The 13,960-nt window shown below is 39.2% G+C and overlaps 1 protein-coding gene across 3 annotated transcripts in view; it reads left to right on the forward strand.

Moving 5' to 3' along the window:
• Nucleotides 1-13,960, forward strand: part of galt (galactose-1-phosphate uridylyltransferase) — a 164,712-nt gene that overhangs the window by 41,753 nt on the left and 108,999 nt on the right. For all 3 annotated transcript variants that reach the window (XM_067395698.1, XM_067395697.1, XM_067395699.1), the window contains exon 7: nucleotides 11,603-11,725. In XM_067395698.1, coding sequence (XP_067251799.1) covers nucleotides 11,603-11,725 — 123 coding nt within the window. The remainder of the gene's footprint in view (nucleotides 1-11,602; nucleotides 11,726-13,960) is intronic.

Here is a 13,960-nt window from a genome sequence, read left to right on the forward strand (position 1 = left end):
ACTCATACTCATAAGACTCATTTGGAATTGTATGTTTATGATACACTAAAAAGTTCTGTCTCACAGGAGCCGTTAATTCAAGAATCTGTCTACACTGTGTTTTGCACTGTAGATTTGATAGTGGTGGTGCTGATAGAACTGCAGGGAACAATGTCAGAATATTCAAATGACATGATCTACATAAGCATATTTTTACGAACAGTTTTCCCAGATATTTGTTCTGCTCAATGTTTCTTGAATGTGGCTTGATGTTACACAGTTTTGCACTAAGCAAATCTTAATTGCCTAATTATTTGTGAACAGCAGGTGGGTTTCTGCTCCATAGTTTCCCACAATGTCAGGGAACACGACTTGGAAAAACATCTTTGAAAACCATCCAACAGTGATTCATATTCTGTAAACACTGAATCCAGTCTTCTTTAACCCTCCTCTATTCATCTGCTTTTAATGCAGACACTGGCCACTTCTGAGCTCCCCTGTAGAAATCACCCTAAATATGATGAGGTGATTGGAGATGTGACCCATGAGTAATGATTCATTTTCTTTTCAAAATCCATCATTTTCAGAAATCCAAGCAAGCTCAGACATTTTGGCCCACCGTCTCGAAAAGCAGAATAAACATGGACAAACAAAGTACTGCTCGGTTCCAGATGTTTGTTGGAAATGTGTCTCATTGCTGAGGCCTTTAAAAAGAACAACCTTGATTTTTCTAAAGTGTTATTTAATTTTTACTGCATTATAAAAGTGAACCGCAGGGGGAAAAACACATAATCCAAGTCTCTAAATGAAGCAGTGATGTTGGGTAGGTGATCTAATGAGTCATTTTCATTCTTTCTTCCAATGATTTCAACACTCTTGGCTGCAAGTGTATCTGGTCATTATTTGGTTTCACTGATATTTAAATTAAATTAAGTATTGACCCTATTTCATTGGCGTAGGCAGAATTTTATTTTTGGCCATTCCTGGCCAAAAGTTGAGGGGGCACTTTCATGTAGGGTCCTTCACAAGTGAGCGGGCACTTTCATGTAGGGCCGATGTATTCCTTTTATAGCCAAAAGCAAACTTATGGACTCAGTATTCAGAAAATTTCAGTATTTTTATTGAAAATAAACCACAGTAGAACAAACATTCTTTACAGTAAAACTACCACGTCTTCATCTCAAACACGTTTGTAACTCTGCCTGTTGTCAACATAACAAAATAGATTTTGGTTATGGCCTCATTTATCAATCTAATGTGAAAATGAGTGCATATCCGAGTGCAGAAATCATCTTACGACAGACTTCACATGTGATTCATGAAAAATTCATATGCCGCCAATCCCATCGTACGAATGATTGTATGTTGATAAATGTGACGGGTGAAAACAATTGTCATTTGAATTTCATGCCTGTAAACTTTCATGGTTTAGAAGCCTCACCCATAGATTTTACGACATGGAGAAACCTAACCCAGCCAAGAAGAGGAAGTAATCTCATGAAAGAGAAATTGATCTTACTCCAAAAGTGTTAAGCTCGTAATTGCAAGCAATTACATTCATTTATGTGTATATTAAATACTACAACATTTACAAACACTATAGCCTAGGCTATTTTCTCCTCACTCCACAACAAATCCTTTCAATTTAACAGTATTCAGAGCAGAATAAGAATGAAAAATGAGTAGCTATAAATTTATTAACTATAAAATAAAACATAAATCACAGACACACATCTATCCTAATTTAATTTAATATGACATTCTAATCTTTTAAACAGTTAATGAGTCTTTTAAATCGACTAATGAGCTTCTGTTGTTGGTCAGGAAAATAATCAAAATGAAAAAAAAAAAAGCAGTCATTACAACTCTGCACCAGTTTTCTTCACTGCACGCAAGTTCACGCTAACTCAAAAACTTGCGTGCATGAGCTGGGACCTGACGTGAGATTTGATCATAGCCACCGCTCACATCCATATTTATAAAAGCCAAGTTTTGCACGGAAACGTCCGTACGCCTAATATTCTGTTGTATGTTCATTTCATAAATGAGGCCCAATCTCTCACGTTTGTTCAATTACGATTAGAAAACACAAATATGAACATTTATCAGTTGTGAATTAAGTCATTCAACATTGACAAACAACAGGACCTAGAATAGATACAACCCATCAACATACAAAATAACACAAAAAAGATTTAATTTTCAAAGCAAAATGGCTCACCTGTTACAGAATGTTACGGACGGAAGGGGACGGAGCCACAGGTAAAACGTGAATGATGTTTATTGAACAACCAGATGCGTGTCAGGTGTGTCTATTTAATACTCTGGTAAGGGAGTGTGCTGTGATTGGGTGACTATGGAGCCTGGCGTGTCTGTGACACAGAATGAGCCAGAGACTCCTTGGAATTGAAAAGTGTTTCACTGCACCAAATTGGCCAAATTGTGCAACCTCAAACCCGATTACAAAAAAGTTGGGACACTGTACAAATTGTGAATTAAAACAGAATGCAATGATGTGGAAGTTACAAATTTCAATATTTTATTCAGAATACAACATAGATGACATATCAAATGTTTAAACTGAGAAAATGTATAATTTTAAGGGAAAAATAAGTTGATTTTAAATTTCATGGCATCAACACATCTCAAAAAAGTTGGGACAAGGCCATGTTTACCACTGTGTGGCATCCCTTCTTCTTTTTACAACAGTCTGCAAATGTCTGGGGACTGAGGAGACAAGTTGCTCAAGTTTAGGAATAGAAATGTTGTCCCATTCTTGTCTAATACAGGCTTCTAATTGCTCAGCTGTCTTAGGTCTTCTTTATTGCATCTTCCTCTTTATGACGCACCACATGTTTTCTATGGGTGAAAGATCTGGACTGCAGGCTGGCCATTTCAGTACCCGGTTCCTTCTTCTACGCAGCCATGATGTTGTAATTGATGCAGTATGTGGTCTGGCATTGTCATGTTGGAAAATGCAAGGTCTTCCCTGAAAGAGACGAAGTCTGGATGGGAGCATATGTTGTTCTAGAACTTGGATATACCTTTCAGCATTGATGGTGCCTTTCCAGATGTGTAAGCTGCCCATGTCACACGCACTCATGCAACCCCATACCATCAGAGATGCAGGCTTCTGAACTGAGCACTGATAACAACTTGGGTTGTCCTTGTCCTCTTTAGTCTGGATGACATGGCGTCCCAGTTTTCCAAAGAGAAGAGGCTCTTTTTATACCCAATCATGATGCCAGTTGACCTAATAAGTTGCAAATTGGTCCTCCAGCTGTTCCTTGTATGTACATTTAACTTTTCTGGCCTCTTATTGCTACCTGTCCCAACTTTTTTGGAATGTGTAGCTCTCATGAAATACAAAATGGGCCAATATTTGGCATGACATTTCAAAATGTCTCACTTTCAACATTTGATATGTTATCTATATTCTATTGTGAATAAAATATAAGTTCATGAGATTTGTAAATTATTGCATTCCTTTTTTATTCACAATTTGTACAGTGTCCCAACTTTTTTGGAATCGGGTTTGTAAACAAAAAACAAATGAAAGTAAAGTGGCAGCACCTCACGGTAGACTGCCACATAAAAACATAATAAAACACAACATGAATAGTCCAGGCCTGGTTCTCTCTCGTCCTTCACTTTCATCACTCCTCCTTTTATCCACCAGAAACTCCACCATGAGACTCAAGGCTGGTGTGGCGAGCAGCTGACGCTCATTAACAATTGTGCCACCGGCCTCGCTCTGTTCCCATGGCTCTCAGCCTCGCCCTGCTTGCGACATACCCCCATCGCCCCTTGCACGCCAGCTCGTCATGGCAATCACAGCACCTTAGGGGAAAGGACAGATGAGGTGAGAGAACAGGAGAGGGAAGGAGAAAAAAAATACTTGGTCCGGTTCCCAAAACGCACTGCCATCCGGTCCTCCACCATCTGGGTGAACTCCTTTATGACGCCTGGAGGTGGTGCTGGATATCCTTTGGTGGATGGCGCTCTAGCTCCTCCGACACCTCGTGGACGGCAACGATTCCTCCGTGTTCGGGCAGCCGCCAGTGAGTCCCCCCATTCCCTGCTCCTCCCCATCATGGCGGATGGTAGCAGGCTCCGGCCTCAGCCAAATGGCGGCGACTTCTCCGCTCCCTCTTGGAGGGCAGCCGCCCCTCTACATCCCAAGCAGACGGCAGCGAGTTAGTCCATCCTCCTTGCAAATCACTTCATCCTGCCTCCTTGAGTGTCCATGGTGGTAGACTCTGGCACTGCGTATTTCCCACAACGGCGAGGGTTCTTTGACAGTGCGTTCCTCCTTCCTCCCGGGTTTTGGCACCGGTGTAATGAAGTTAAAGGTTCAGGGATGGAGGCAGGAACCACATGTTTAACATAAAACTTTAATTATAAAATAAACAAATAACCCTCACAGACAACTGTGGCATAAAACATAACAAAACACAACATAAATAGTCCAGGCCTGGTACTCTCTCATCCTTCACTGTTGTCACTCCTTTTTTTTTATCCTCCTGAGCTCCTCAGTTAGACTTGAGGCATTTGTTCCCACGGCTCTCTGCCCTGACCTGCTGTTTTATTTATTTATTTATTTTAAATCGCAAAAATCAAAATTAAATTTTTTCCCCCTTTAAATCTTGCAGCTTTGGTGAATGGGTTTGAATTTCTAACTTTGTTACATAAAAACACATCCATCAAAGAAAAGTTTTTAGAAATGTGTCAGTAGTTATACACCAGTTTTAATAGTGTTACAGACGAACTGGGATGAATGTATTCAGTCATCCGTGTCTTTAGATGTGAGTCTTCAGTCAAAATCTAACCCGAGAGTTCAGAGCAGTCTCATGTGTGCATTTAGAGTCACATAGAGCTTGACACTAAGACCTCAATCAATGGTTCGCGAGAAAACTGAGGTCAAAGAATCTCTCAGAGGTACATATTAGATTCTGCAGGAAGTGCGTGCTTTAAAAAAGAATGTGGAAATACTTCTATTTGCAATCAGTAACCCAGGACAACTCTGTTCCCGGTTCTCACAGAGACCCTAATTTATCATTTAGCAAGAGAGCTCATTTTCACAGTTGCGTTTTTAAATTATTTTTGGCAGCAGGCAAACAGAAATTTGTCTCTTGATTATAACAACTGCTCCCTCATGGATTATGATGGATTATGGAAACGTACACAAGAATTAGAATTAGCTTCTCATTGATTGACTGTGAGCTTTAAACTTCTCCAGTAATGTCACATTAGTCAGCGATGTCTGTGAACGCAGGAAATATTTTAAAATGTTCAAATTCATTCTGGCATTTGTAGACCACATATCATTACAGACTCATTTTCATGTAGCTCCATGTAGCTCTCATTGTGAAAGAAGAAAAAACAAAACAAAACAAAAAAAAACACATTCTTTCCGATTGTTTCATCCTGTTTTGTTTACGATGTTGTCATCTCTGAGATATCCTTGACAACAGTTGGTGAGTTTGCAATGATGATTTGCTCATAGTGTTTTGAATGTTAATAGACATATCTATTGGAAAACTTTACCCATTGCTGTTGAAAATTGACTTTTTATTAGACCTCTAAATGTGAAGTGAATGCAGTTGGAAGCATTTCTAAAAGTTTAAGTATGACCAGAACAATCAAATGTAATGAACTTTTTATTGGGTACTAACTTTGGTCTCAGATGAGAGATCACATAACACTGGGCTTGGCAGGTGTATTGGCAGCTAAAGGAGATGATGTCGCTGGTTTCGGCTTGTTGGTTTCTAGTGGATGTTTGGATTAAACATGCAAAGGCAGTAAGAAACTGTGACCTTGACATTTCACAAGCTGTGTCTTTTCTCTTTCAGTCTCTTTTAGAAGATAATTGCCATATGTCTGCAACAACTGAGAAAATTAAATTTGGGATGGTTACTGCCAAAGAACTGTATACGTAGTATACTTTTGTATCCTGGTTAAATTTCATCTCAAGTGCTTCATAGAAAATTATAGAAAATGCTCTACTGTTTCTTTTAATACTGAATGTTCTGATATTGAATAAGTTTATAGTCTACTACAAACTAAAAGTACATTTATGCAAGTATTGAAACTACATCATCTAGACTTTTAGACTAGACTTCTTCTATACTGTCACATGTATAGGCTAGCTAATTAGCATCTAGTGTTACAGTAAGTTTCTAGTTGTTTGTGGTTGACCAATGAGCTGGCCAGAATGGTGTAGTTTAATGGTTTTAAATGGGTTTTGGGGATTTTTCAGCTTGTAGTCTGGTAGAATCACACATGGGTACCTGTATGGACCTGTTTGAGTCCTGCACACTAGTACTTCATGATACTCCACCTGACCTGTAGAGGGCAAAATGAAGATGTTTCGTCTTTATACTATTTCAAACAGAATGACTTGTACAAGGTCAGGTGAGTCAATGACAGATGTGTCCAGGGCTGTGTCCAAAATCGGGTCACCGTGATTTTGCCAAGTAAGACATGTTCTAAGATCACCACATTTTGTTGATCCTGGAACATCCTGTCTAAAAACGTAGTCATATCCCTAACACTAAACCTGACTCTACCCATAACTTATCCCTAAAATCAGAGGGAAATGATGGGTGAATAGCACTGATGTAGAAGCACCTAACCCCAATTATAAGGCTAAACTTGACATAAATTCTAAACTTGTCCCTCAAATCTGATTGGTTGATTGGAATGTTGTTCCAGGATCCAAAAAGATTTTGATCCAGGAACATGCTGTACTTGATGAAATCATGTTTACCTCAAAATCATGCCAATTTGCGCCTTGAGCCGAATGAATTCCCTATCTGACCAGAAGATGGCGCCCGCAGCTGAATCATTCATCCATCCATTTTCCAAACTGCTGGTCCAATGTGGGTACAGCATAATTTATACAGGTATAAATTCCTATTGAATTAATTATTAAATTGTTCAGTTAAGGTTTATACATAGTTTCCATGACAGTTCAAGATAAATCTTTTCATTACTACTGGAGCTGCCAGTTTGCTAAGTTTCAAATAATTATTAAACAGCAATCACAAACTATGCAAAAGCGGCAGCCCTTCCGGCGCACTCGGTGTCCGAATTTATTAACTCGTTTTCATTCACTCCTTTCAGTTTAGTTGACTATTTTAGTTGACTAATGTAGGGAATAGTGAATCAGGGTATGGGGGCGATTTCGGACACAGCTCTAGACAAAGAAAAGGATGACTCTTCTAACCATCTGTACGGTGGCCGAGAGAGCTCAACACGCTGCAAATAAAGAAAACATCTTCATCAGTTTGACAACACACGCGCTGCAAACTCCACAACACTTACAAATAGACAAACGCGCTGCAAATAAAGAAAACATCTTCATCAGTTTGACAACACATGCGTTGCAAACTCCACAACACTTACAAATAGTGAAACGCGCTGCAAATAAAGAAAACGTGGAGTTTGCAGCGCGTGTGTTGTCAAACTGATGCAGATGTTTTCTTTATTTGCAGCGCGTTTGTCTATTTGTAAGTGTTGTGGAGTTTGCAGCGCATGTGTTGTCAAACTGATGAAGATGTTTTCTTCATTTGCAGCGCGTTGAGCTCTCTCGGCCACCGTACATCTGCTTTAAAAATGATTCCATATTATTAAAAAAAAAAAAACAAAAAAACTTCAAGAACAGTTAAAGGCACAATATGTAAGATTTTTGGATTAAAATATCCAAAATCCACTAGAACAATGTTATATATTTTGTTGACTTGTGTACTTACATTATCCGATGTTTCCAAGAATGTTTAAATCCAGAGAAATAAACAGGACACGGACCATGTACGTGTGTTGCCTATCAATGATGTCATACCTGCGTTACCCACGGTTTCCAGTTTTATTTTGTAGAAACCATGAAAACACCAAAGACATTTTAATATATTACATGTTTTATTAGACATGGGAACAACTGTTTGGTTAAATTTATAGACAGAAAACTAATTATTGTTATATAGCTCAACACGTTTAGTCTTGTTGTTTGAATCTCTCTCTTTTTTTTTTTCTCCATGACTGCATTTTTTTACCATGCTTAAGAGAAAAACACTATTTTGTAAAGTGGCTAACATAGTATAATCAGATGCAGCTTTATTTTTACAGTAACAGTAATACAGCACAATGTGCAACAAGTCTCTTGTAGCAGCCGCCGAGCGAACGCTCAGAGTAACGTTATAACATCATTTTCGACACACTCAAATTTATCTAATATGATAAACAGTGCTTCGTTACCCTTGACTGGAAAGAATTGGAAGTAGCAACTTTGACATATAAAAGTTCAGCTGCTCTTGAGACTTGTGTCACGCTCATCTCTCATTAGCAGTCACTCTAGTGGCCTCGTTCAGCTCCAACAACCAGCTGTGAGGTGAAGAAGACAGCTCCCAAGATTCCGCACTCAAACTCGGCATCATTACGTTACTTTTGTTTACAGAGTGTAATGCATTATCAGCTATTCACATTTGTGCTCGGCTAACGTGGGAGCTTACAACATAGCTGTGGGCCCAGTTCGCTTACATGACTGTAAAACAACTGTTTTTTTCCTCTGCATTTTTATTATTACAGTAGAGTGGAGCTCTCTCTGTATTGTAATAGGATGTTAAGATGCTAGTCCGTGCTAACTAGTTGAAGTATTCTCTCTGTAAACAGTAAACAGCCATTGTAATGTCAAACAGTGATATCAGTTTCTGGTTGATCGACTACTTCAGACATTTAATTGTCGGGCTCGAATTGAGATTTATTAAAATAGATTACAGATTTATTAAAAAAGAAAAACTGAAATATCACATGGTCCTAAGAATTCAGACCCTTTGCTCAGTATTTAGTAGAAGCACCCTTTTGATCTAATACATCCATGAGTCTTTTTGGGAAAGATGCAACAAGCTTTTCGCACCTGGATTTGGGGATCCTCTGCCATTCCTCCAGGCAGATCTTCTCCAGTTCTGTCAGGTTGCATGGTAAACGTTGGTGGACAGCCATTTTTAGGTCTCTCCAGAGATGCTCAGTTGGGTTTAAGTCAGGGCTCTGGCTGGGCCATTCAAGAACAGTCACGGAATTGTTGTGAAGCCACTCCTTCGTTATTTTAGCTGTGTGCTTAGGGTCATTGTCTTGTTGGAAGGTAAACCTTCGGCCCAGTCTGAGATCCTGAGCACTCTGGAGAAGGTTTTCGTCCAGGATATCCCTGTACTTGGCCGCATTCATCTTTCCCTCGATTGCAACCAGTCGTCCTGTCCCTGCAGCTGAAAAACACCCCCACAGCATGATGCTGCCACCACCATGCTTCACTGTTGGGACTGTATTGGACAGGTGATGAGCAGTGCCTGGTTTTCTCCACACATACAGCTTAGAATTAAAGCCAAAAAGTTCTATCTTGGTCTCATCAGACCAGAGAATCTTATTTCTCACCGTCTTGGAGTCCTTCAGGTGTTTTTAAGCAAACTCCATGCAGGCTTTCATGTGTCTTGCACTCAGGAGAGGCTTCCGTCGGGCCACTCTGCCATAAAGCCCTGACTGGTGGATGGCTGCAGTGATGGTTGACTTTCTACAACTTTCTCCCATCTCCCGACTGCATCTGTGGAGCTCAGCCACAGTGATCTTTGGGTTCTTCTTTACCTCTCTCACCAAGGTTCTTCCCCCCCAATAGCTCAGTTTGGCCGGACGGCCAGCTCTAGGAAGGGTTCTGGTCATCCCAAATGTCTTCCATTTAAAGATTATGGAGGCCACTGTGCTCTTAAGAACCTTAAGTGCAGCATATTTTTTTTTTTTTGTAACCTTGGCCAGATCTGTGCCTTGCCACAATTCTGTCTCTGAGCTCTTCAGGCAGTTCCTTTGACCTCATGATTCTCATTTGCACAGACATGCACTGTGAGCTGTAAGGTCTTATATAGACAGGTGTGTGGCTTTCCTAATCAAGTCCAATCAGTATAATCCAACACAGCTGGACTCAAATGAAGGTGTAGAACCATCTCAAGGATGATCAGAAGAAATGGACAGCATCTGAGTTAAATATATGAGTGTCACAGCAAAGGGTCTGAATACTTAGGACCATGTGATATTTCAGTTTTTCTTTTTTAATAAATCTGCAAAAATGTCAACAATTCTGTGTTTTTCTGTCAATATGGGGTGCTGTGTGTACATTAATGAGGAAAAAAAATGAACTTAAATGATTTTAGCAAATGGCTGCAATATAACAAAGAGTGACAAATTTAAGGAGGTCTGAATACTTTCCGTACCCACTGTATAATATGAGAAAACGAAAGTGTTTTTTTTTTTTTTGACCCTGCATGCATGTAAACCTGTTGTAGGAGACTCCCAAAACAATATTAGGAACCTTTAAAAAGGCATGATAGGGGCACTTTAACTTTTAGTAATTTATCTTGAAATCAAAATGTCATTGATCAAAATCATTAACTTTCTTAGTATACTTTACTTGTGTTTGGTGAAATATCTGGACTAGATTCAAAAATTGTTACCAGTGCAATACATCAAGATGATCTCATTTATCTCCTTTACCATATCCTCCTCAAAAGGAAGAGTGTTTCAGGAGGTTATTTCTCTGCAGTCTACAAATTTAAACTTAAAATGTTATAAGAGAACCTTCACAGAACCTGCTTCCATAGCCTTCCATAGTTGTGGGTTAGCTGTTTTAGCATGCACAGATACATACATCTAGACAGACATATGTGGATGATCTTTAAGGCTAAATATGGGAAAAATGTTATCATCAAGTACCAACTTCACTAGTTGCAAAGTATAATTTGATTAAAGTCTTGTTCACTGGTAAATACAGGCTTGCTTTGCACTTCTAGTCATTTTTACAGCTGGAAGGAGATTTTTATTGATTACAGGGGACCGTTTTTATTTTTTATTTTTTAAACACTAATTTTTATGTACTATGAATTGCAAACAATTCAGTGGTAAATTCACAGTACCCTTGAGAGAGTCTTCTGAGGCATGTGTGGCACTGCATTAAATTGCTAAAATTGAGTGCCCAAAAACTCTAAATCACTATGCAGAAAATCACATTTGTCTCGGTAGTGAATAATGACCAAGTTTTCTTTCCTCAAGAAGATATGTGAATGGAAAGCTCTTGTGGGAGCTCTGGTGGTGAGGAAATGTATCAGAAAAACAGAATCTCTCATACCACCCTTTTTTGTTTGAAGATGTATTGGATGTGTTGTCAGAAGTCTCTCTGGGCAGAAGTCTCTCCTGGATGTCTTTGGCGGCTGGAAAGATGAATGTTTTAAAGTGACTTTTCCAATTGCCTTCCCTAAATCATCTCTACAAGGCTAAAGATGGGAGAAATGTTATCACCAAGTACCAACTCCACTAGTTGCGAAGTTTAATTGGATCGGTTTCCATGCACTCTGTGCTTCGCTGGCCACATACTTCGCTATCAATTCGCATATGTTAAATACATGCCTGCAGTTCTAGTTATTTTTATAGTTGGAAGGGAGTTTTATTTTATTACGGGAGGTGAAATGTTGTTTTTTTTTTTTCCCTGACAGCTATTCTGAAGGTTTTATCTGTGGCAACAGAGTCTGATTAGTGAGACTTCCCACACAGGTTCATGTCTTCGTTCTATTCCTGTTCATCTCTCTAGGTTTGGGCCAGCAATTTTCTTCCCAATGAGCCGACGCTGGCAGAGCGCTGTCAGAGAGACTTCCTGCAGAAGCACGGAGAGCCGATGCTGGTGCAGTACGCTCGAATGGAGGCACAAGCGCAGGTAATACACCCACATAAGACACAGTTCATAGCAATCAGCAGTCTGTCAGCATAAAAAAAAAAAACTCCCTAGATAAAGGCTCTCACAACCACCATATGAGAGTTCTTTTGACAACCCTGCTGAGGAAAAAAATCAACAAAAAACAGCATAAACCTGTCTAATGTGGTTTGCCATTCTTGGTTGAACACCAAGCTGGTCAGAATGGTTTGGTTTGATGGTTTTAAAGGGGTTTTGGTGATTTTTCAGCTGGTAGGCTTGGAGAATTGCACATGGGTGCCCATATGGACCTGTTTGAGTCATGCACATATTAGTTTGTGATACTCCATCTGACCTGTAGAGGTCAACATGAAAATATGTCAACACTCTAAAAAGAAATTCAGGGGACCTGTTACCAAAACTTGATAAATGCATGGGTGCAAGACAAAAATTCTATTATTAAATTGCTTCTGACAGCTCGCTGCGTCATCTGTAGGACACTATTACCATATTAGCCAGGGTTCAAAGCACCAAATGCTAGTAAAAATCACAGTTGAAATGGTGTTATTCGCCAGTTGCTCTGTACATTTTTATGAATTTTGACAATGCATGGTTGTGGGAATATGATATGGCTTAATGTGATCATCAAATCTCTGTTGTAATTACATAAATACAGCTATGCTGCATGTTTCAAGAGCATTTGTTCATTTTCAGTTTCGATTCACAGCCAGTGCTAGTTTTCAAGTGCTGTGTGTTTTATTAATTAGAATTATTAATTTTTTTTATTTATTTATTATTTATTTTTTTTTAAGTAAAGGGAAAGACTTTAATGCTGTTATGTTTGACATCTAAAATACTTTATGTTGCTGTTTTTGTGGTTACTGTTGTGCTGAAAAGTAGAGCTTATGGTTATATGGTTATGTGCGGTTACATGAAGGTGCACATCATATGAGCAATGACTATGCGAATGCCAGTGACTATAGTGTCGTATTTGTTCATTAAATGAAAATGCTAAATAAGTTTAGTTTGTGCTATACTAGCTGTTTTGAACTGAAATGGATAAGATTGTTTGGTTCCAGGGCCACCACTCATTAGGGCCCGAGCACCGATGGTGTGAGGACCCTATTGGAATTGCTCAGCCAATTATTCTTTTTCTCCAAAATGAATAGCATTTTTGAGGGCCTAAACGTTCTCAAAAACTCATGAAACTTTGCACACGCGTCAGAAGTGGTGAAAATTTACATCCGATATAGGTTTCAGAATTAGGTGTGGCAAAATGGCTCGATAGCGCCACCTACAAAACTTCAATTATGCGCCCTTCGTGCTACGTTTCACGTACAGTTATGAAATTTGGTAGACCGATGTAACAGCCCAATACCTACAAAAAAGCCCCTGGGTGCAAAGTTTGTAAACCCAACAGGAAGTGAGAAGTGAATTTTCTCTACAAAATTTTGGCAGTTTTTCCACATGTTGTACTTTAACAAACTCCTCCTAGAGCTTTAATCAGATCAACATCATATTTGGTCAGTCTAATCTAAAGGCCTTTGAGACGTTAAATTGTGAAGATCTTGAGTTTTCACTGAAGGTCGTGTCCGTGGTGCCCTGACAAATGATGTTCGATGTTTCGCCATGAAACAGGAAGTTGTTGTAACTCAGGCATACAATGTCTGATCTGCCCCAAACTTCACATGTTTTATTAGAGTCCTGACCTGAGGACATCTTCATAACAATATTCAGTTACAATCATAGCGCCACCTGCAGTCAACAGGAAATGATATGTTTTACACTGTGATTAACTCCTCATAGAGATTTAATCAGATCAACATCAAATGTTATCAGTCTAATCTTAAGACCTTAGCAATGATAAATATCAAAGATCTTGAGTTTTTGCTGAGGGGCGTGTCTGTGGCGGAGTGACAAAGTCGGATGTTTTTTTTGCAATGAAAGAGGAAGCTGTTGTTACTGAGGCATACTATGTCTGATCTGCTCCAAACTTCACATGTGTGATAAGAGTCCTGGCCTAAAGACATCTATATAACAATATTCAGTAAGCCATAGCGCCACCTGCTGGCAACAGGAAATGGCATGCTTTACACTGTAATTCACTACCAGATTCACATTTCTTTATGCAACGCAGTACCAAAAATGCTAGAAACACGTTAAATCATGCAACATTTGGCTGAGTGCTATTGTTTGCGATTAACGCTACGAAAGAAGTAAGTTGTTGTAACTCAGGCATACAATGTCTGATCTGCTCCA

Source organism: Chanodichthys erythropterus, chromosome 10 (genome assembly GCF_024489055.1).
Source record: "Chanodichthys erythropterus isolate Z2021 chromosome 10, ASM2448905v1, whole genome shotgun sequence".
Classification (NCBI taxonomy): domain Eukaryota; kingdom Metazoa; phylum Chordata; class Actinopteri; order Cypriniformes; family Xenocyprididae; genus Chanodichthys; species Chanodichthys erythropterus.